At 52.0% G+C, this 22237-nt stretch overlaps 1 protein-coding gene across 2 annotated transcripts in view; it reads left to right on the plus strand.

The window, feature by feature from the left end:
- Window positions 1-22237, plus strand: part of LIMD1 (LIM domain containing 1) — a 64900-nt gene that overhangs the window by 12495 nt on the left and 30168 nt on the right. For both annotated transcript variants that reach the window (XM_042978753.1, XM_042978752.1), the window contains exon 2: window positions 19252-19353. In XM_042978753.1, coding sequence (XP_042834687.1) covers window positions 19252-19353 — 102 coding nt within the window. The remainder of the gene's footprint in view (window positions 1-19251; window positions 19354-22237) is intronic.

A 22237-nucleotide genomic window follows, 5' to 3' on the forward strand; every position in this document is an offset into this window, starting at 1 on the left:
GCTGGCACCCGGCAGGCATGCGGCAAAGACTCGCTGAATCAATGAATGAACACCGTGGCCAGCAGAGGGATGAGGAGAGTCCCCGACTCCCTCCTGAGTGCCGGCCCTTTGAGTGGGGACGTTCCTGCTGTGGTGCGTGCACACCCCGGGGCCCCTCCACACCCCACGTGCACATGCCGGGGCGTGCGTGGGAGGCAGGCACACCTCACCCTGACCCGGAGGCACCCGGACGAGGTGCCGCCCGGGTGGAAGATGCTCCGGGTAGCCCAGGACCGGAGCGGCCGGAAGAGGCTGGGATGCCGTGGTCCGGGTGGCAGAACTGCGGGGCCCAGAGTCCTGGGGAAGTTTGGACAGGAGCAGGGGGAGGTGCCGGCAGGCAGATGTGTGTGTTCTTATCTGAGAGGGCGTTCATCTTGTCCTGAAGTCAGAATTTGCGGAACTGCTTGTGGGCTCTCGATTGGCCCCGGGCCGACTCTTCGAAGGCCTTTGTGCCTCAGTTTCCCCGTCAAGAAAACGCGGGCATGGCTGGTGGGAAGACTAAATTAATTAACATAGATCTGCACTGTCCAGCAGCTGGGAAGGACTTCAGAGTGTGCCGGTCCCCGTGAGATGTGCTCTAAGGGTGATATTTCCTCTGGGCCAGACTTGATATGGCGAAAAAAATGTCAAACAGCTCATCAATATTTTTACGTTAGTTCTGTGTTTAGTGTTTGTTACTTTGTTTGTTTGTTTATTTATATTTGAGAGTGCAAGCGGGGACAGGCAGAGGGAGAGGGGGGACAGAGGATCCCAAGCAGGCTCTGCACTGACAGGAGAGAGCCCGATGAGGGGCTCCGACTCACGAACCGCGAGATCGTGACCCGAGCCAAAGTCAGATGCTCAACCCACTGAACCACCCAGGCGCCCCAAGCCCACAGGTGCTTAAGATGTAGTCTGTCCGGTCGCCACCGCCCCGACACGAGCGCACTGAGGCTGTGTGCCCGCTGCAGGAGGCGACGAGACGGCCCTCACAGCCCCTTGAAGCGTCTGTTCTGATGGAGGAAGAAGGTACTCTGCGATCTGAGCAGGTGGTCCTTGTAGCTGAGCCAACGTTCCAGGACCTTAAAAACACACTCAGTTTCGCGAGGACAGGAGGGACATCCAGGGGGACTGCACGTCCCCTCGCTGTCCTTCGAGAAAGGAAAGATGGTGTTTCTAGTAAGAGAGGTGGCAGAAGGCCCCCCGGGACTGGGCTCCTCTGGGCCCCGGCCAACAGGGGCCCGCACCCCGCGCCTCTGGCTGGGCTGCGGAGGCCTCGCCTGGGTGTAGGGAGGGGAGCCAAGATGGGTGGCTTTCCCAAGGAGCCTCCAAAGGCCCGATTGTCTGCGGCCCGTTCCGGCGTGGCCGATGCCTTCCTCTCTGGCGGTGGGGCTCAGACAGAGGCCCTTTGGTGGCTGGCCTCGGAGGTCAGTGCAGTGTTAGAGCCAGCCCTCCCTCCTCGGCCTGTGGCCCCTGGCTGCCACCCCTCGGTGTCAGTGGCTGTGTGGGTGTGGGGCGAGGCAGCCCTGCCCTAGTTTAGAGCCAGAGAGCAAAGGAAGGGAAGGGGGAGGGCAGCAGGAAGAAGGGATCCGATGCTGAGTAAGCCAGCGGGGCCTCAGCCCAGCTGTGTGCTTTGTTTGTGGGGTTTCAGTCTCCGCACTGGGTATCGGAGGGCAGGCCCGGGGCCTTTCTGCCGCGTGGCCTTTTCTGACCCAGCCCTGGTAGTGGCTTTGTGTCACTTCTGCTGCACACCATTGGTGAAAGCAGTCACCTGTGCCTGAATGGGGGAGGGGTGGCAGACTCCCCACCTCTGGATGGAAGGAGCGTCGAGGAATTTGTGGCTGTGTTTTTATTTTATTTTATTTTATTTTATTTTATTTTATTTTATTTTATTTTATTTTAATTTTATATTTTAAAGTCCACTTACTTATTTTTGAGAGAGAGAGAGCGTGCGCCTGAGTTGGGGAGGGGCAGAGGGAGAGGATCCCAAGCAGGCTTCGCACTGTCGGTGTGGAGCCCAACGTGGGGCTCAAACTCAAGAACCGTGAGGTCATGACCTGAGCCGAAACCAAGAGCCGGACGCTTAACCGGCTGAGCCACCCACGCGCCCCGTGTGGCTGTGATTTTAAAAAGTTACACGTAAGCACAGCCTGGAATGTGTCGTTGGGTGAGTTGTAACAGATGCTGGCACCCGGGTAGCCCGCCCTCCTGTCAAGGTATAGTAGAGTTCCGGCCCCAGGAAGTTCCCTCCTGCCTCTTCCAGTCCGTGCCCACCCCCAGCCGAGTACTTTTCTGATTTTTTTCATCGTTTATTAGTTTCGCCTGCCCTAAAACACAGCATAAATGGATTCGTGCGGTGTTCGTATTCAGCCGATATCCTCACTATTCACGGATTCTGTATTTGCGAGTTTGCCTAATTGCTAAGATTTATTTGTCACCCCAGAATCGACTCGTAGCGCTTTGGCGGTCATTTGGGGACATGTGCGGAGGGGTGAAAAATGTGAGTGGCCCCCCACACACATTCCCCGCTGAGGGTGAGCGGGGCGTTGCTCTGCCTGCTTGTTTTAGCTCTCACTGTAAACAAGTGTCTTTTTTGTGGTCGTTTTAGTGCCATGGTTTTTGCGTTTTTGTGCTCTTGGTGATTTTTCTGTATAAAATGTTCCTCAGGGACAGTGCTGAAGTGCTGGGTGGTATTGGTAAACTCGAGAAGGCTGTGATGTGCTTTAACAGAGAAAATACCTGTGTTTGATAAGTTTCGTTCAGGCATGTGTCCTGATGCTGTTGGCCGTGAGTTCAGTGTTAATGAAGTCAACAATATATGTTAAATAAGTCATCTTTAGGGGCGCCTGGGTGGCTCAGTCAGTTGAGTGTCCGACTTTGGCTCAGGTCATGATCTCATAGTTTGTGGGTTCGAGCCCCTCATCGGGCTCTGTGCTGACAGCTCGGAGCCTGGAGCCTGCTTCGGATTCTGTGTCTCCCTCTCTCTGTGTCCCTCCCCTGCTTGTTCGTGCATTGTCTCTCTCCTTCTCTTCCTCTCTCTCACTCTCTCTCAAAAATAAACATTAAACAATTTTAAATAAGGTGTCTTTAAACAGAAACACAGAAAAAGCAAGGTTATGTACTGACTGGTTGATGCCAGTGTTCTGACCAGAGGCTGGCGGGAACCTAACCCTGTATTTCCTCCAGGGGGGGCGATGTTCACTATTCGATAATTCGGCATTTGCGGTGACTTCACGGAACATTATACCGCGAATATCGAGCCTCGACTGTAGTCCTCTTTCGTCTGGCACCGTTCACGCAGAGAACGTCTGTGAAATTCATCTCTGTTGCTCCTGTGTGTCAGGTGTTTGTCTTTTTTTCTTTTTTTTTTTTTTTTTTTTAACCAAGTAGCATTCCATTCGGTGAGTACACCACCCTTTGTTTTTCCATTTCCCTATTGAGGAATGTTTGTCTTCTTTCCTTCTGGGGCTGAAGGAGAAGTCGGCTATGGTCATTTGTGTCGAGATACGCTTTCACTTCTGCTGGGTAAATACCTAGGAGGGGAGTTGCTGGCTCATGGAGTAGGAGTGTGTTTAACTTTTTCAGCAGCTGCCAGAAAGTTTTCTGAAGGGACTGGGCCGTTTAGCCTTCCCCCAAACAGTATGTGAGAGCCCCCGCCCCCTTTCCTTCTTGATGCGCCGTTTCCAGGGTTTCCAGGCTCCGCTCCGCTGGCTACTTTCTAAACTGGCTCCTACGTGAGGAGGACACTTGGCTGACACCCTTCTAATTCCTTCTGTTAAAATAACTGTCTTCACAGCCGATTTTCAACCCTTTTTTGGTAGTTACTATGGTCTCAGAAGGGTTTGATTTTTTTTTTTTCCCACCAGCTTTCACTAACACGGAACACTTGCATGGTTTTGCCATTTCCAAAAACTCACGCGCAACTAACCGTGGGAAAGTCAGAAACTCTGTGCCGACAAAAATGATGTACAAGGGACCGATCGTTCCACTTGGGGATGATCACTGTTAAGAGAGACTTTTGTTCTGACACACAGCTATTTAATTTTTAGGCATCTGAGGGAACGAGAGTGAACTTTGTTGGAGCAGTGAGTCCCTGGTGAGAATTATACTGGTGAAGGGCCCCAGGGGAGGACACACAGCTAGAACCCAGAAGCCAGCGAATGGAGCCTTTTCCTCTTGAGTTGCTTGTTGGAGATGCCCCTTCCATTCGGTTTCTGGTTCTTGCTGGGAGACTTCGTGTCACCCTGGTGGCTTGATTTTTTTGAAGGCCGGCCAGAGTTTAATTTTTTGCAGGTGATCATAGGATCAGAATGGAGAGCTGGGGGCCCCTCCTCCCCCTGGGCCTCGGGAAGCTCTTCTCCGGACCCTCCGAACAACCCCTCTTCGTTCCTCTGGGGAACCAGCAGTGGGAGGGGGCTCTCTCTCAGGGGCAGCCAGAGTGGGAGATCGCTTCCGGTGGTTAGAGAGTCTTTCCTTCTGGGGGCACCTGAGTGGCTCCGTCGGTTACGCGTCCGATTCTTGGTTTCGGCTCAGGTCATGAGCTCACGGTTCATGAGTTCGAGCCTCGCGTCGTGCTCTGTGCTGACAGCGTGGAGCCTGCTTGGGGTCCTCTCGCCCCCTCTTTCTCTGCTTCTCCCCTGCTTGCTCTCGCTCTCCCCCTCTCTTTTTCTCAAAATAAATAAAAAACCTAAAAGAAAAAAAAAAAAAAGAATTTTCTGCCGTCTGGCCAGCAAGCAGTCTAATTTAGGATCCGATCCCGTCAGCAGCTGGGGCGATCCCGTGAAAACAAAACCAGGTCCTGTCACTCCTGAGCCCAGAAAGAATCCTCATGCCCTTCTTCCCGTTCCTCACTCAGCAAAATCACGTCTGTGTCTGTACTGCAGATGGCTGGCCTACTCTACAGATTCTAAACGCCATAGTCTTCAGAAGCAATGCTTGTGTCTTTGATCAGAAAGGGGAATTGACGATGTGCCCCGTCTTAGCCTCTCGGTCAAGCAGCAGACAGGTGCGAAGGCCCCTGGTTTGTGGCGGGGGCTCGGACCCAGTCCCCCGACGTTGTTCCCACGCAAGGCGTGGGGCCGGTTACGGAAGGAGGGCTGTGCCCGGTGCTTTACCAGCACCATCTCACGTTTCCGGCGGCCCGCAGAGCGCCCAGTATTGTTTCCTGATTCGAAGATGGGGACAGAGCAAGGAGGTCACTCCTCCAAGGCCGTGCACGGGGTTAGCCGCAGAATCGAGAGAAGCGTGCTTCCAGACTCTGTGTTTGTCCCAGGGGCAAAGTGTGGCTGGTGGTACCTCCCAGCTGGCACGGGAGGGGGAGACCCTCCCCAGCCCGCGGTCTCCTGCTCCTGACTCCCTGGGGCAGCGGGCGGAAGAGAAGGAGCCAGGGCTCTGGAAATTGGAGAGCACCGACATCCCTCCCAGCTTGAAGTTTCCACCACCTTCGTGTTCCTTTCCTTCTCTGTGACACCCTTTTTCCTTCTTTGGTGAATGCGTATTTAAAGCATCTCTAAATCAGCCTTGTGTTCATCTAAAATCTTTTTTTTTAAGTGTTTGCTTATTTATTTATTTTTAAATTTTTTAATGTTTATTTATTTTTGAGAGAGACAGGGTGAGTGGGGGAGGGGCAGAGAGAGAGGGAGACACGGAATCCAAAGCAGGCTCCGGGCTCCGAGCTGTCAGCACAGAGCCCGACGTGGGGCTCGAACTCACAACCGTGAGATCATGACCTGAGCCGAAGTCGGACACTCAATCGACTGAGCCACCCAGGTGCCCCCAGCCTCATGTTATAATGAAAAAAGTTTAGGATTTTATTTTTCCTTAAAAAAAAAAAAAAAAAAAGGCTTTTCTTTCTCGTTCCACTTGTGGCATTGGGCTGTTGTCTGAGGTGGGGGTGTCTCACCGCTCTGGAGTGAACTTACGTCAAAGCCTCTCTGTGCCTCAGTATCCCTTCTGAACCCAGTGTGCATCCTGCACTCAGCCTTGCTCTATCGTCTGTGGTTGGGGTGTGGGATGGGATCCTGGTCCAGATAAAAGGACGTTAGTGGGACAGTTGGTAAAATTTGTAAGATTTGAATAAGGTCTGTGGATTAATACATATACGCCTATCCATATATGTGTATATGCTTACATACATGTATATGTAGGTATGGGTTTTATCAGTGTTCATTTTCTGAATTTTGGTGATTGGAATCATATAAATACTAACATTTGGGAAATCTGGATAAAGGGTATATAGGAAGCTTTTGCAGTACTTTAAAAATTTTTTTTTGTAAGTCTGAAATCACTTGAGAAGACCCTGGAAGGTGAACAGTCTTGGGGGTGGCAGGGTGGGTGTGGGGTCGGCAACTCCACGCATAGGCTGGCTGTGAGGCCACAGGGTGCTCTGAGGACTTTGAACTCTTCCCGTAGGTGTCAGAGACTGAGCATTTTTGAGCAGGAATATGATGTGGTGAACACACATTAAATTTAAAACATTCTTTAAGTCTTAAAAAAAAAATCCCACCACTATTTCTGAATATGAAGGTAATATATCTTCCTTGTAGAATGTTTTAAAAAATGCGTAAGAGCTTAGGAAAAAGGGGTGCGTGGTAGCTCAGTCGGTTAAGCATCCGACTCCTGATTTAGGCTCAGGTCATGATCTCACGGTTCGGGAGTTCGAGCCCCGCGTCGGGCTCTGTGCTGACAGCTCAGAGCCTGGAGCCTGCTTCAGATTCTGTGTCTCCCTCTCTCTCTGCCCCTTCCCTGCTCATGCTCTGTCTCTCTCTGTCTTTCAAACTAAAACGTTTAAAAAAAATTAAAAAAATTAAATAAAATAAAAACCACTCATAACCGCTCTTCATAGCGTATCTGCATGTGTAAATATATTAAAGAAAAAGAATAGAAAGCAACCTACTACGTACTGGGTGGTGGTCTCCTCTCCCTTTGTTTCATTTAACATCGTATGGCGAACATTTTTCACGTCTTAAGATTAATTGGGCAGAACTGTGTTGTCCGCTACATGGGGCTATTTAAAATTAAATTTAAGTTAATCAAGATTAAATGTAAGTTAATTAAAATGAAATGAAATTAGAGATTCAGTTACTTATGTGTCCTAGCCACATTGCTCGGTAACTGCCAGAGCTGACATCGTGGACAGTGCGGATAGAACATTCTCATCACCGCAGAAAAGGCCCTATTGGACGGTGCTGCTCTCGAATAGTTAAAACTTCTAGAAAACGTAAAAGTTGCCCAGCGTTTCTTTAGCTTTACCTCTGCATTTGGGGTTTTATATTCTTTTCTGGTTGGCACACTTCAGCGTCTTAATAATATTTTCGTGAGCTTGCTTGTTTCTTTCCTAACAGCTTGGTGGAGATGTAATTCACATCCCATAACCCACCCTTTGAAAGTCGACAACTTAGCGGTTTTTAGGATGGTCAGAGTTGTGCGGCCGTCCCCAGTATCTGATTTTAGAACACCTTTATCGCCCCCAAAAGCAAGACCCCACCATTAGCAGGTGTCTCCCTGCTCCCACTCCCCCCATGCCAGGCAGCTGCTAAGCTACTCACCGCGCCTGTGCACGCCCATCTTTGGCCGCATGTCGGATTTTTTTTTTTTTTTTTTTTGCTTGGGAAAAATCGTCTTAAATTGCTGGGTCGAGTGGTGTGAAGGTTTTTTAAGGCTTTGGGTACGTCGTGCCGCCCTGCCCTCCGGAAGGTGTTGTCCACATGCAGGCTTGCCCCAGCAGCGAACAGAAATGCCCTTTTCTCAGAATGCTGGGCGACGCCGTTGTTCTCATTGCTTTTCCTCTTTGCCGGTGGCCCAGTGCGCGTGGCTCCTGACAAGGTAGAACACGGTTTCCTGTGCTGAGTGGCGGTTACGCGTCAGATCAGATTTGGGAAAGGTTGCTGGGGGGTGTGCCTTGAACCCTGTGTACCCCTGGGGAGTGGAGGGCAGGGAAGGTTGGAGGCCAGAGAGCGGGGGTGCCCTGGGGCAGGCGCGAACCTGCAGGCAGTCTGGCAAGGCTCGCTCTAGTCTGCAGTGATTGGGAAACTGATGGAAACTTCCTTCCCCACCGCGATGCAGCGAAGCCATCGCTGGTTTTGAGCAGCTTTCGGAGTGAAGAAAGCGGACTGGCGCAATGACCCCGTAGCCCAGAGTGGCCTTAAATACTTCCTTTGTGGCTTGGGGGGGTTCCCTCCGCCTGACCCTGGAGCTTTGGGGTGCATGGGAGAGAAGGCAGAGGCAGAGGAGGCCCGGGAGCCTGGTGGAATGCAGTTGGTTGTGTTACCTGCATCCATGGCTCTTGACCTTGGCTGTTCCCTTAGACTCATCTGAGGTGCTTTGGCCATGCCCCCAGACTGGCACCAGAGTCTCAGAGGTCATGGTGGGCATCTGCACTGAGTGGCATAGCCAGACTAGAGAAGTGACCGTCTGCACGGGCCAGAGGACCCAGCACCCACTGCCTCTGGGGGTTTTTGTGAGCTTACGTGGGGCCAGGAGGGAGACTGTTGCCGGGGTCATTGGTCCAGCTCTGCCCCAAAAGCTCGGCCCCTCTTCCAGAACCTGTTGACTCCCAGAGCCACCCAGGTCCACAGGCTGCAACCTTCGGCTGAAGACAAGACCTTGCTCGACTTGTGTCCAGAGTAACTTGTTCAGATGTGCCCCCAGGGAGACCTGCCCCCTCCCTGCCAACCCCCAAGCTTTGATCGGATGCCCTGACCCTTGCCTGGATCCCTTTCCAGCACAGTAGGTGGTTCGTGGCTGTGCGATCCCACATGACACGCAGCATCCGGGTGGAGTAGAGAGGATGTCCTGTGATGGCCACAGCGGGGTCGGGTGGCTCCCAGATGCGTCCCTTCCTAACTGAGAGAGGGGTACTCACCGGGATGGGACAAGGCCCAGGTGTGAGCTGGGGTTGCCTTCCCCATGGGCTAGCCCGATGGAGCCTTCTTATTTCAAACCTTATCATAACAACAAAAGGTGCCAACCTGGTGATCACCCGGGTTGGCTGCGCATTCAGGTAAGGGAAGGCTGCGGGGTCCTCTGTCTGGCTGTCCATAGGAAGGAGGCAGGAATCCTGTTGCCAAACCTCGCGCTAAGGCTGCTTTGCTGGCCTCCTTGTTTGTAAATCCAGCCTCTGCAAGGAGTGGGGAAGGCGCCGTGGCCCTCAACCTGGTTTGTCTCTTGGCTGTGGGTGCGCGAGAGATCAGTCAATACCAGTTTGGAATAACCCACTTCGCGTGGAGCGCTGCCCAGGCTGGGTGGTGTCTGTATTCGGTCAGTTATCCTGTGTAATTGGTTCTCAAATAGCCTTCCTGGAACTTGTGGACAGGGGCTGGAACGTTCCAGGAGGCAGAGGGAGAGTAGGCTCTGTCCCACCCAGACCAGAGTGGTTTTCCTAGTGTCTGTTATATGTAGTTGAGTGTCCACCGTGGTTTTTCTTGTTTTTTGTTTGTTTCTTTTTTTTGAGAAAAGTTTCTCCTGCTTTAAGCATTTTGAGAACCACTGCTGTGCACACAGAGAGGCCAGCCTGAATTGTGTTTCTCCAGTGACGGTAACCTGCAGCCAAAACAACGGCAGTGGTGGTAATGGTAATAATAAAATGTCAAATTGCTGTAGTAGTAAAACTTGTTTGTTTCCTTCTGGAGAGTTGGAAAGCTCTTAGGAAGGCCTGTTTTATTGCTTTGGCTTCTTAAGGACATTACGATCCATCATAGCGTTAGCAGTGGATGTCGCTGGTGCCCGGTTTTTCCACTAATCACCTGGAAGACCGGAGAGAAAGCTCTGGACGAGGGCTCAGTCGGTTAAGCATCTGATTCTCGGTTTCGGCTCAGGTCACCATCTCATGGTTCGTGAGTTCAAGCCCCACGTCGGGCTCTGTGCTGGCAGCATGGAGCCTGCTGGGGATTCTCTCTTTCTCCTTCTCTCTCTGTCCCTACCCCCCCCCCCCAAATAAATAAATAAACTTAAAAAATTAAAAAAAAAAAAAAAGAGAAAGCTCTGGACAACCGCCCAAGGCCCTGGCCCGCCCACTATGGCCTCCCGGATGACAGCCGGGCTAGCCTGGGAGGGGCAGATCCTGTGTCGAGGTAGGGGCCCTGTCTTCCAGGAGGTTCTGGTGGGGGAGTGGCCCAGGACGTCTGAGCCACATGGGTCCATGACCGTCTTGGAGCCTCCATGGAGGAAACCTTAGCCCCTTGCAGCCCCTTGTGAATCCTGCCTCCTACCTTCGGTGTGCAGAGTATCCTCCTTCTCCAACACCACACACACCTCCTGGGTCAGAACTTTACTTCCTGCCACTTCCCATGTCCCAGGGGGCCCTCCGGGAGTTTCCCTGCGTCCTGTCCCCGCCTCCGGGCCCTGCTGGCTCGTTGCCGGCCCATTAATCATCCCACAGTTGTGCCGTGTCTCTGGCTTTCCTGTCTCTGCGCCTTCTCTTACCTTTTCCTGAACCTGGCTCACCCTCCCCTCCCCTCCCCTCCCCTGCCTCTGCCTTTTGAATGCATTCAGCGTTTATCTGGCACCTGCCGTGTATGGGGCACTCTGCTGTCCTTGTGTTTGTGAGGGTGCTAAAGTAGAAAGCCAGGCCTCTGCCCTCAGCAGGCTTATTTTCCAATAGGTAAGCCCTACCTGGGCCACAGGCCGCAGCAGACGGGCGGATGAAGTGCTTGAATAATCCTTGGTGGCTCTTTGCCTCCCGTTGTACATCATTTAAAACAGGAAACTGTCCCTAGTCCTTGCCCTTTCCTGTGGGAATATTATGATCTTTAAAAGAATCCCATACAGCCACTTTGGAAGACAGTTGGATGGTTGTTTTTTTTTTTTTTTTTTTTTAAACCAAACTAAGCATACTCTTACCATACAACCCAACAGTCTTGCTCCGTGGTATTTCTCCAAATGAACTGCAACTTACGTCCACGCCAGCATCCGCTACGTGAATATTAATAGCAGCTGTATTCGTAATTGGCCAAGCTTGAACGCGACCCAGATGTCCTTCAGGGGGTGAACGGAAGGTCCGTCCTTGGCCCTTGGAAGGATGGAGGTCCATGGAACTGTGGTCCATCCAGACAATGGAATCTTACTCGGCGCTGAACAGAAATGAGCTATCAGACCGTGGGAAAACATGGAGGAACCGTAAATGCGTATTACCGAGCAAGAGATACCGATCTGAAAAGGCTACATACTGTACGATTCCACTCCCATGACGTTCTGGAAAAGTAAAACTATGGGGGCAGTGAGAAGATCGGTGGCTGCCAGGGGTTGGGGGAGGGAGGGAGCACTAGGTGGAACACAGAAGATGTTTAGGGCAGTGAGACTCTCCTGTATGATGCTGTAATGGTGGTTACGTGTCATTCGCCTTTCGTCCAAACCCACTGGATGGTCAACACCTCCTGTAAACTACGGACTTTGGGTGATGACGTGTCAGCGTAGGTCCATCAGTTGGAACCAATGTAGCGCTGTGGTGGGGGGATGGTGATAGTGGGGGAGGCCGAGCATGTGAGGGGGGCAGGAAAATACGGAGACTCTCTGTACCTTCTGCTCAATTTTATTTTTATTAAAAAAAAAAAAGTTTTAATGTTTACTTATGTTTGAGAGAGAGAGACAGACAGAGCGTGAGCAGGGCAGGGGCAGAGAGGGAGACACAGAATCCAAAGCAGGCTCCAGGCCCTGAGCTGTCAGCACAGAGCCCAATGCAGGGTTCGAACCCACGAATCGGGAGATCATGACCTGAGCCGAAGTCGGACGCTTAACCAACTGAGCCTCCCAGGCGCGCCCCCTCCTGCTCAATTTTAATGTGAACCTAAAACTGGTCTCACAAATAAATTCTATTAACAAAAGTGCCAGAAGCAAATAAGCCAAACTGATAAATGTCATGTTAAAAAAAAAAAATCACCCCGATCTATTGTTTTTTTTTTTTTAAGATTTGTTTTAGGTTTATTTATTTTGAGAGGGCAAGCATGAGCGGGGGAGGGGCAGAGAGAGAGGAGAGAGAGAGAGACACAGAATCCGAAGCAGGCTCCATACTGCCAGCACAGAGCTGACTCGGGGCTTGAACCCACGAACTGTGAGACCATGACCTGAGATGAAACCAAGAGTCAGACGTTTAACCGACTGAGCCCCCTGGGTGTCCCCAGGGTGGTGATTCTTGAGAGACGGGAAGGAAATGAGGCGAGCCCTCTGGTTGTTGCAGCGTGCTGGCTTGAGAGAGCGTCCACACTGCACACAGGGAGGGAGAAGTTGAGGCAGAGCCCGGTGAACTCCGTGTGTTGAAATGCAGCTGATAGTCTGAGGAGACAAAGGCAGCGACAGTTCATAGGACTCGAGCAAAATCTTACCAGGCGTGTGTCTGATAAAGGGCTCATAGCCCCACTATAAAGGGAATCCTCACAGCTCAACAAAAAGAAGAAAAATGGGCCAAAGATTGGGACAGAGCCTTCACCAGAGAAGGTGCAGGATGGTCAATCAACACACGCAGGGGTGCTCAGGTACGACACCGGTAGTCAGTAGGAAAAAGAAAATGAAACCACAAGGAGACAGCACTATGGACCTCTTCGAATGGATGAAATTAAAAAGACTGTCATTCCAAGTGTTGGCAAGGATGCAGAGAAATTAGAACTCTTAACAAGCTGCTGGTGGGGCTGTAAGATGTTAGAATTTCTCTGGAAAACAGTCTGGCGTCTTCTTAAGAGGTTAAACATACGCTTATCGTAAGACCCAGCCGTTCCACTCCTAGGTCTTTCTTTACCCGAGAAAAAAAGGAAATACATTTCTATACAGACACTTGTATACAAGCAGCTTTTTTGGTAACAGCCCCCAACTGGAGACGCCACAGACCTCTGTCATCAGGGGAGCGGATAAACAGGCCGTGGTATATCCAGGCAATGGGATACTACTCAGCGCCGAGAAAGAATGAACTCTTCGTGTGACGACACGGGTGAATCTCAAAATAATTATGCCGAGTGAAGGAAACTGGATAAGAAGAGAGTACATATTCTAGAGTCCACTTGTAGAACCTCTAGAAAACACAAACCGAGGGGCGCCTGGGTGGCTCAGTCGGTTAAGCGGCCGACTTCGGCTCAGGTCATGATCTCACAGTCCGTGAGTTCGAGCCCGGCGTCGGGCTCTGTGCTGACAGCTCGGAGCCTGGAGCCCGTTTCGGATTCTGTGTCTCCCTCTCTCTCTGCCCCCTCCCCACCCCCCACTCGCACTCAGTCTCTCTCTGTCTCTCAAAAATAAACATTAAAAATTTGTTTTAAAATCTTATCAACTTGTACACTTTAGATGTGTGACATTTATTATATGTAACCGCCACCTCCTGAAAGCTGTTTTCAAAGAGGTCCCTCCGGCCATGGTTTGGGGAATGGGTTTCAGGCAGTAAAGTCTAACTGCAGGGGGAGAAATGCATATCCCTTCCTCTCTTCTAAACATTTGGTTCCTTCTTTCCCTCCCTTTCTTCCTGGTTTACGTGCTCCGATGATGATAGTGACACGTGATGACATTTTCTTTTGTTGTTGTTGTTGTTGTTGGACATTTCTCTAAAATCCTATAGCTGAGGGGCCACGTGAAAGCAGAGGGGTCTGGTGGCCTTTCTTCTTGCTGAGCCCTGCTTTGTAAGAACTCACTTGCGTTTCTTCCCTCTACCTGCTGCCACTCATACTCGTGACGCTGGGACATCAGGTCTGGGGGCCCTTCCCACCCCGACCCGCTGGCCGTCGCAAGATTCCTTTCAATTCTGGCACCATCTACCTGTCGGTAATAAATCCGAGTCCCCACGGCCCCCTCCTCAGGTTCGATCATTCGCTAGCACAGCTCACAGAACTCAGGGAAGCATGCCTGCCAGTTTATTTTATAATAACGTGCATGATAAAGGATACGGATGAACAGTGGGGTGAAGGGATACATAAGGCGGGGTCCGGGAGGGGCCCGAGCCCAGGAGCCCCTGCCCTGTGGAGTCAGCCCAGAAGCTCTCTGAACCCCGTGCTTTGGGGATTTTTATGGCAGCTTCATGTAGGCAGGATGGATCGTTAACTCGTTTTCCAGCCCCTCTCTCCTCTCTGAAGGATGGGGCTGGGGCAGAAAGTTCCGAGCTTCTTATCACGGCTCCGTTTTTCCAGTGACCAGCCCCCATCCAGGAGCCCACCGAGAGTTGCCTGGTTAGAACAAAAGACGTTCCCGCCGCCCAAGAAACTCCAAAGGATTTAGGAGCTCTGTGTCAGGAACTGGGGTCATAGACCCAATGTTAGAAGGAACGGGGACAGAGACCAACATATATATACACACACATATCAGATTTATATATATATATCTGATATATATATATATCTATATCTGATATATATATATATATATATATATATATCTATATATCTGATATGTGTGTGTATATATACATATATTTGATTTCGTGAGCTGGAGCCTGTCCCCAGCCCTGGGCACTTAGTGAACTCACAGTGAAGGACCGTAGGTGGGATTGGTCAGCTCAGCTATCAGAGGTGGCAGATTCTGGTTCCCCGCATCCCTGGGTGACGGCTCCCTGAGGACTGTCACCTTGCTCACTGTCATCTTGCCGGCATCTAGTGGGAGCCTGGTTCTGAGTGAGTGACAGAGAAGTATCTGTGGGCTGAATGCTTCGGTGGCAGTGTCCCTCCAGGAGGGCAGGAGGAGCTAAGTGAGGGTCTGCATTGCAAAGGGAGGCGGCGGGGGGTGGGGGTGGGGGGGCTGTGGCTGGGGTCCCAGGCGGGAAGACAGCCTGTGCACTTGGGGATAGGGCAGAATGAGTGGTGGGCCAGGGTGGTCAGTGGGAGCTCCGGGGCCGGGCTGGTCTTGGGGCCGCATCCCTGAGCATGTGGTTTGTTGAGGGTGAGGAAGGAGCCCTCTTTTTTTCTGAGCGTGGCAGGAACCCCCACAGCCTCCAACGCGGCAGGGATAATGGGACCTTTGAGTTAGAACGTGGGCTCATGTCACATCTCCCAGACCGTGTGCTCTTCTGCAAGTTACAGCACTTTTCTAGAACTTGGCTTTGAGAAAGGGATGAAAACTCCCAGCGCAGGGTCGGGTAGGTACATTATTCCCTAGAATATGAAATTTACTTTTTTGCCCCTCGCGAAGGAAGACTAGATCTATTTCCTGCCCATGAAGCACTTTTTTATTTTCTTTTTTTTCCCCCCTCTCTTTCTTTTTACATTTTCTTTATTTTTGAGAGAGAGCGAGCAGGGAGAGGAACAGAGGGAGGGGGCAGAGGATCCAAAGCAGGCTCTGTGCTGACAGCAGTGAGCCCGATGTGGGGCTCCAACTCACCAACCGGGAGATCATGAGCTGAGCCGAGGTCGGTGCTCACCCGGCTGAGCCACCCAGGCGCCCCCGTGAAGTACTTTTCTGTGCATTTACCACAAGGCACAAGGATGAAATGCTTGCCCACCTACGTGGCTTCTTACGGGCTCTTCCTCGCTCTGTGACCGATGGCTTAGAGCATCAACGCCTTCCTTCCTTGCTTTGTGTCGGTGCTGGATGATCCGAGTGGCGGGAAAGGAGGTCAGCAGCCCGGAGGACGTGGGCTGCTGGAGTAAGAGAAAGTTCCCGGGAAGCAGAAGTCAGTAGGTCAGAGACCTCGGGCGAAGAGGAAACCAGAGGAGAGCGTTGCTGTGCCGGCTACGGGGAGCGAGAAAGACCTGAGCCGCCGTGATAAAGTAGCAGGAAACCCCCGGGTGGCCCGTGCACCTGTTCTTGTCCACTCGATGACGCTGTCCTCCTGCCATTGGCTTTACGAGCGGGGGTGGAGAGGGCATCTGATCCCATTCCCCAGATCCAAACAAGATGAGCGCACGTCCTCGATGGGAGGCTGGCCTCTTCCCGTGTCCGCCCCGTGCACAGGTAGAAGGGCTGCCCACACCTCTGCGTCTCACCCTCCTCCGCTCTCTGCATCGCTACGGTGGCTTAAGCCACGAGGTCACCGTGGTTAACGGGGAAGAAGTGATGCTGCCTCGGCCGTGGTTTTGTTCCGTGTTTGTGAACAGAGTTATAGTCCCGGGGCTTTGACCCTTCCATCCGGTCCGTGGATGGTCTGCTTTGACTGTGCTTTCGTGGCTGCCTGACCCACCAGCCTTTGTTGCTTGTCGTAGCGAGCTCCGGTCAGGTCGATCAGCGGGCTTGGGACACTTGTCTGGAAGTGGATCGCCGGATCACCGAGTAGTATAGTTCATACCATCCCGTGGCCTGATATCTGATGGGTTTTTTTTTTAGAGAGCGTTTCTTCTTCAGGATCACATTTGCTGAAGATGGACGGGAAGGGCACTGGGGAGTTTGCGAGGGTGTTGGAAATATTCTGTATCTTGGCCGGGGCTTGCCTGATGTAGGTCATTTGTCAAAACTCATTGGACGGTAGACTTGCCGTTTGTGCATTTCGCCGTTTGTGAATTTTCTTTTGAAAAAAAAAAAAAACACAAAAACAACTGTCAGCAAATAATGAACTCTTCTTAATGGTTTGCAGGCTGACGTGTTTGGGGCTGAGGCAGACTGCTCTCTGCACCTTACTTCGAAATGCATCAAAGATAAGAAGGGTTGTTGGGCTGACTGACGGCAGAATGATCACACCCGGAGAATTGGGGTGGTGGGCGTATGGGTGTTTCCCCCACGATTCTTTCAGCTTTTCTGCGTCATTGAAAATTTCATAATAAAATGGTGGAACAGAAGAACCGTAGGTAACTACTACTTGTGTTCTCCAGACCTTTCCATGAACAAATTCCCGCCAACAGCTGCTTTTCCTGGCTGTTCCTACAAACGGCCTCGCCTGCTTCTTGAAGGCAGTGTTGGTGAAGTGAGTTGAGGGCCCTGGGCCTGGTGAGCCCTCTGTGAACCTGGTGTGCGTGCTTTCACAAACCACGTGTTAGCTTTGAGCTTGACACAGTTCGTCAACTTGAATCGATAGGGCTCTGAAACACAGGGCTTTCCATCCTGTAGGTGGAAGGCTGGGCATTTACAGCCTGAGAACTGCCCGACACCAGCATTAGGAAAGGGTGCTTGAGCCCCCGCCGACCGAGAACACAGGCTGGTTGCCAGCTGGACTCTGGGGGAGCTCCGCGTGTGTATGTGTTCAAAATTTTAAGGTTATACCATATATTTAAACATATGCAGACGGCTTTGACACTAGACCTTTTCTAGTCTAGAGAGAGCACTTGCTCTTGTAAGACTTTTTTTAATGTTTATATTTGAGACAGAGAGAGAGAGAGAGAGAGAGAGAGAGAGAGACAGAGTGCAAGTGGGGGAGGGGCAGAGAGAGAGGGAGACACAGAATCCGAAGCAGGCTCCAGGCTCTGAGCTGTCAGCACAGAGCCTGACGAGGGGCTCGAACTCACGAGCCGTGAGATCATGACCTGAGCCCAAGTCAGATGCTTAACTGACTGAGCCACCCAGGCACCCCAGATCTGTTTTTAATTAAGATGCAAGAAGTAAAACCAACGATAATTTTATAAGAAACCACTCTTTTTTTAAAAAACTTTTTTTAGTGTTTATTCTTGAGAGAAAGAGAGAGAGAACGAGTGCAAGTGGGGGAGGGGCAGAGAGAGAGGAAGACAGAGTCGGAAGCAGGCTCCAGGCTCCGAGCTGTCAGCACAGAGCCCGACACGGGCTCGAACTCACAAACTGTAAGATCATGACCAGAGGCGAAGTCGGACGCTCAACCGACTGAGCCGCCCAGGCGCCCCAAGCAACCCCTCTTTGTATTTTGGCATATTTACTCCCTGAATTTTTGTTTTAATTTCATGCATCATTTACATAACTGTGATGGTTTTCATTTGACTGCAATGAAGGAGTTCTTAGAAAAGGAAGCCCCAGCGACTCCTTTATGTGGACTGGCCCAGAGCCTGGGCTACAGCCGCAGAGATTCTGGGTTGGTCTAGACAGAGAGACTTCCCGCTTACTCACAGAGTACGATCCTGGGACGACTGGCACTTCTTAAAGAGCCCGTTTGACGTGGAAGCAACTTTTTGCTGAACACAGTAGCGTTACTGCATCCTTGTTACGTGTGTGCCTGGCCACTGAACGTCTGCCAAGTGGAGGGCGCTGTACCAGGTACTCTTGGCGTGTCCTCTCCCCGTAAACCTTCCAGGGGCTGCCATCATCCCGCCCTACGGGTGAAACCCCAGACAGCGGGGAGTTCAAATGATCTGCCCTAGTCACATAGTGCATGGATTGTGGGGTTCTAGTTTGGGAGCGGGCTCGATAGACAGCTTTGTAGCTGAGGCAGGACCAACTCCAGTGACCTTGGTGGTTTGCAGAGTGGCCTTTACGGCCGTCGGCCACTCCTGGGAACACGCAGGTGTTCCTAATTGAGAAGTGATGCTCCCAGAAGTTTCCAGGTTAACTCATGCCTCGTGGGAAGCGAGTGGGCGGGGAGGCTGAAGGTTAGAGACTAATTTCTGTTTCATCACGTTGCCGTCAGAGCCGGAGAGGGGAGAGGGAGGGAGGCCTGGGGACTTGAAGGGACAAAGGGTGGGTGTAGGGTGCCTGGCAGGGGAGCCTGTGAGCAAAGGCTGAGAGCTGGGACCCTAGAGGGAGCTTGTTTGGAGGTGAGGGGCAGGGAAGGGCCATGGCCTTGCGGCCTGCTAGATGTGGGGCTGGTGGCCTGATACTTCTGCAAAAAGTGAGGCTCATCAGGGCACCTGGGTGGCTCAGTAGTGTCTGACTCATGATTTCAGCTCAGGTCACGATCTCACAGTTCGTAAGTTCGAGCCCTGCGCCGGGCTCTGTGCCAGCAGAGCCTGCTTGGGATTCTCTGTCTCTTTCTCAAAATACATGAATATACTTAAAAAAAAAAAGTGAGGATCGTCAACCCTAGTTGGTTCCCATTGAGAATTGAAGGAAAGGATTTTGTTGAAATCGTCCGACCCGCATGCTTGGCAGGTTATGATCATGGTGCGGTTTTTTCGGATGCATCTGATAAACAGTGGGGGCCTTTGAAAGCTTTGGGCTGGGGTGTAGATCGGCAAAGCAGAGATTTTTCTGAATATCAGCATGCCATTATGGAGGTCGGCATGGGGCTCGGGAGTGGGGTTCTGAAGGCCAGCTCCTGGAGTTGAAAAGCTGATGGAGAGAGAGAGAGAGAGAGAGAGCGCGATCTCAAGGGAGTAATCCACTGGATTTGGTGATGGTCCAGTCATGGGGAGGGACAGGCATCTCGCTTTGTTCATTGGCTTTTCTATGACTCGGTTTACTCTGTCTCTCGCCCTGACTCACTGGCGTGTTCTTACTTTGCAGGAGCCTGTGTGAAATGCAGCAAAGGGGTGTTCGGGGCCGGCCAGGCCTGCCAGGCCATGGGGAACCTCTACCACGATGCGTGCTTCACCTGTGCGGCCTGCAGTAAGTGTGGGGCACGTGGGGGGACAGGGACCATGGGGACCAAGAAAGGGAGGACAGGGGAGAGCATCCTTCCTCGAGACACTTGACCCAGGCCTTCCACAGTGCCACAGAAAGGCAGGTCGGGGGCCTCGGGAGCCCCCAGCACAGGGCCCATCGGAGGGAGGAGACGTGCCAACGATTGCCCGGGGCCGGCCTTGGTGAAGCGATGAGTGGGTTCCAAGCAATCTGTGATAACGTCAGGTTTGTAACGCCTGTCAGAGGTCTCAGAAGGGTTGGGGGGGAAAGCGTTGGGATCCGCCATCATCTGCCCCGTTGTCCGTCACCTCCCCCACCGTGGGACCAGCCCATCGAAAGTCCGTCAGTTACTCCAGTGGGAGGCGGGGCCTTCTTATAATTCTGGGACCCCACTCTTTGATTTGGAGTCTCCTCTGTGGGTGTGAAGTGTGAGCGTGTGCATGAATGCCCATGTGTGCACCAAGGCGTCAGTGCCTGTGAGCGCACACGCCTAAAGGCCTCTCCACTCCATACACGCAAATGAGGAGACCAGGCCTGTGCTCAGCCCCGCGGACTGCTCATTGGGTTGATGGCAAGCGCAGTGGAAGATTCTAGCGCATTTGCGATGTTTGCCAAGTCTGACCAGGTCAGGAGTTGTGCTTGTTTTATGGTCTCTACCGAAGGTTAATTTTGAGGAGGATTTTTTTAGAAAACACCCCGCTGATGTTCTCTGGTCCTGTGCTGAGGCTAGCGGCTATCAATGACAAGGAAACAGTACGATAAAGCCGGAGCGTCTGGGACAAAGGGGTCTTGTTATCTGGCCCAGTGGTTCTCAATCCTGACTCTTCACTAGAATCCCCTAGGAGATTTTCTTTCTTTTTCTTTTTTTTAAAGTTTATTTATTTTTGAGAGAGAGAGAAAGAGAGAGAGCGAGCACACAGGGGAGGGGCAGGGAGAAAGGAGAGAGAATCCCAAAAAGGCTCCATGATGCCAGCCCAGAGCCTGATGGGGGGCTCAAACTCATGAACCGTGAGATCATGACCTGAACTAAGATCAAGAGTTGGACTGAGCCACCCAGGTGCCCCTCCCCTAGGGGCTTAAAAAATTTTTTTTTAATGTTTATTTGTTTTTGAGAGAAAGAGAGAAAGAGAATGAGCCAGGGAGGGGCAGAGAGAGGGGGAGACACAGAATCCAAAACAGGCTCCAGGCTCTGAGCTGTCAGCCCAGAGCCTGACGTGGGGCCCGAACCCATGAACTGTGAGACCATGTCCTGAGCCGAGATCAAGAATCCGACACTTCACCGACTGAGGCACCCAGGCGCCCCTCCCCAGGGGATTTTAAAAGCCAGTGATGCACCAGTCCCGTGCGGACCGGCAAAATCAGGAGCGCTGGGGGTGGAGTTTCTAGAATGGGCAAGAGTGCTCTTCCTGTCTCCTCAGGCGACTCCAGGGTGTGGTCAGGCCTGAGTGTCTGGATTAGTGCCAGCGGAGAAAGGAGGGGGAGAGATTTGCTCTTGGCTGGTTTGCGGCACCCTGAGAGCCTCCTGCTTCCCAGTCTAAAGTCAGCCAGCTGGGTACGGACCCGGCTCCCAGCCTGCCAAGCGGTGATGATGGCTAGGCATACGCCCGGGTTCGAAACCTCATACGTGCGTCCTCACTGCGATTTCCCATAAGACGCGTGCCGGAGAGGCCACGGTTCGTGCATTGATGAGTATTCCCCTTTGCGGGGAAAACGTGAAAGCCTTGGAGGTGAGTCGGAATTCTGCTGAGCATCCGCAGTGGAAGTGTGGGCGTCGTCCGGGGATCGGTTTCCCTGGGCCCCTGGCTTCTTTGAGCCACACCACACCGTGTAAGTTGTAGAATCCTGGTTGGCGACCACGATTCTTGTCCCTAACGATGCAGACTGTGTCTGGGGGAGGATGCAATTGCCGGTCACCCTGTGGAGGTTGGTTTCCCTTCTGCTGAAGCAAGTGTATTTCAGCAAGTCTGATGGCCACGTAGCCGGCGTTCTCTGCGCTATCCCAGATGTAACGTCTTCCTGCTGCCCGCGTTAACTGATCAGTTAAATTAAATCCTTGGCCATGTGTTTGGGTCTTATCTGTACAAGAGTTGGGATCCTGCCTCTTGCCAAAAAAATTATCTTTGGGGCGCCTGAGTGACTCAGTCGGTTGAGCATCCGACTTCGGCTCGGGTCATGATCTCGCGGTTCGTGGGTTCGAGCCCCGCGTCGGGCTCTGTGCTGACAGCTCGGAGCCTGGAGCCTGCTTCGGATTCTGTGCCCCCCTCTCTCTCTTTGCCAGTCCCCTGCTTGTGCACTCACTCTCTCTCTCTCTCAAAAATAAATAAACATAAAAAAAAATTATCTTTGCCTTTTGGCTCCTACAACTGGTTCTCAATATTTGCTGTTTTCCGGGGAAAAAAGAAAATATTAAGTGGAAGCTGTCTTTCATCTCAAGCAATTGCCATTTGAACAAAGAAAGGTTCTCGGGGGTCAGGGGTGGGCACCGAAAAGTCAGTGGGTGCCACTCGTGGCTGCCTGACCACCTGTCGGTTCCATGACGGGTTGAATTTATCGTCAAATGATGGCAGGTGCAAACACTTCAGGCAAACACAGCTGGTTGGGGATTTTCTTGGTGTGGCCTCTAAGGCCCTTGTGGTCTGCTCTCTGGCTTAATGCTTCCCGTAATTTATCACAAACTGAACTCTCTTTTCTACTTCCTTCTCCCTGATCACACTGCCCCCTAGGTCTGCTCTCCCCACTCACTTCATCCATGTAAGTTCTGTCCAGCCGTTAGAGCAGCCAGCTCAAAGGCTGCCTCTTCCAGGAAGTCTTCCCCGTTCCCCTAGCAGGAAGAAACCGTCCTCCCCCCCACCCCCCCTTGAACTTGAAC

This window comes from Panthera tigris, chromosome A2 (assembly GCF_018350195.1).
Source record: "Panthera tigris isolate Pti1 chromosome A2, P.tigris_Pti1_mat1.1, whole genome shotgun sequence".
In the NCBI taxonomy this organism is placed as follows: domain Eukaryota; kingdom Metazoa; phylum Chordata; class Mammalia; order Carnivora; family Felidae; genus Panthera; species Panthera tigris.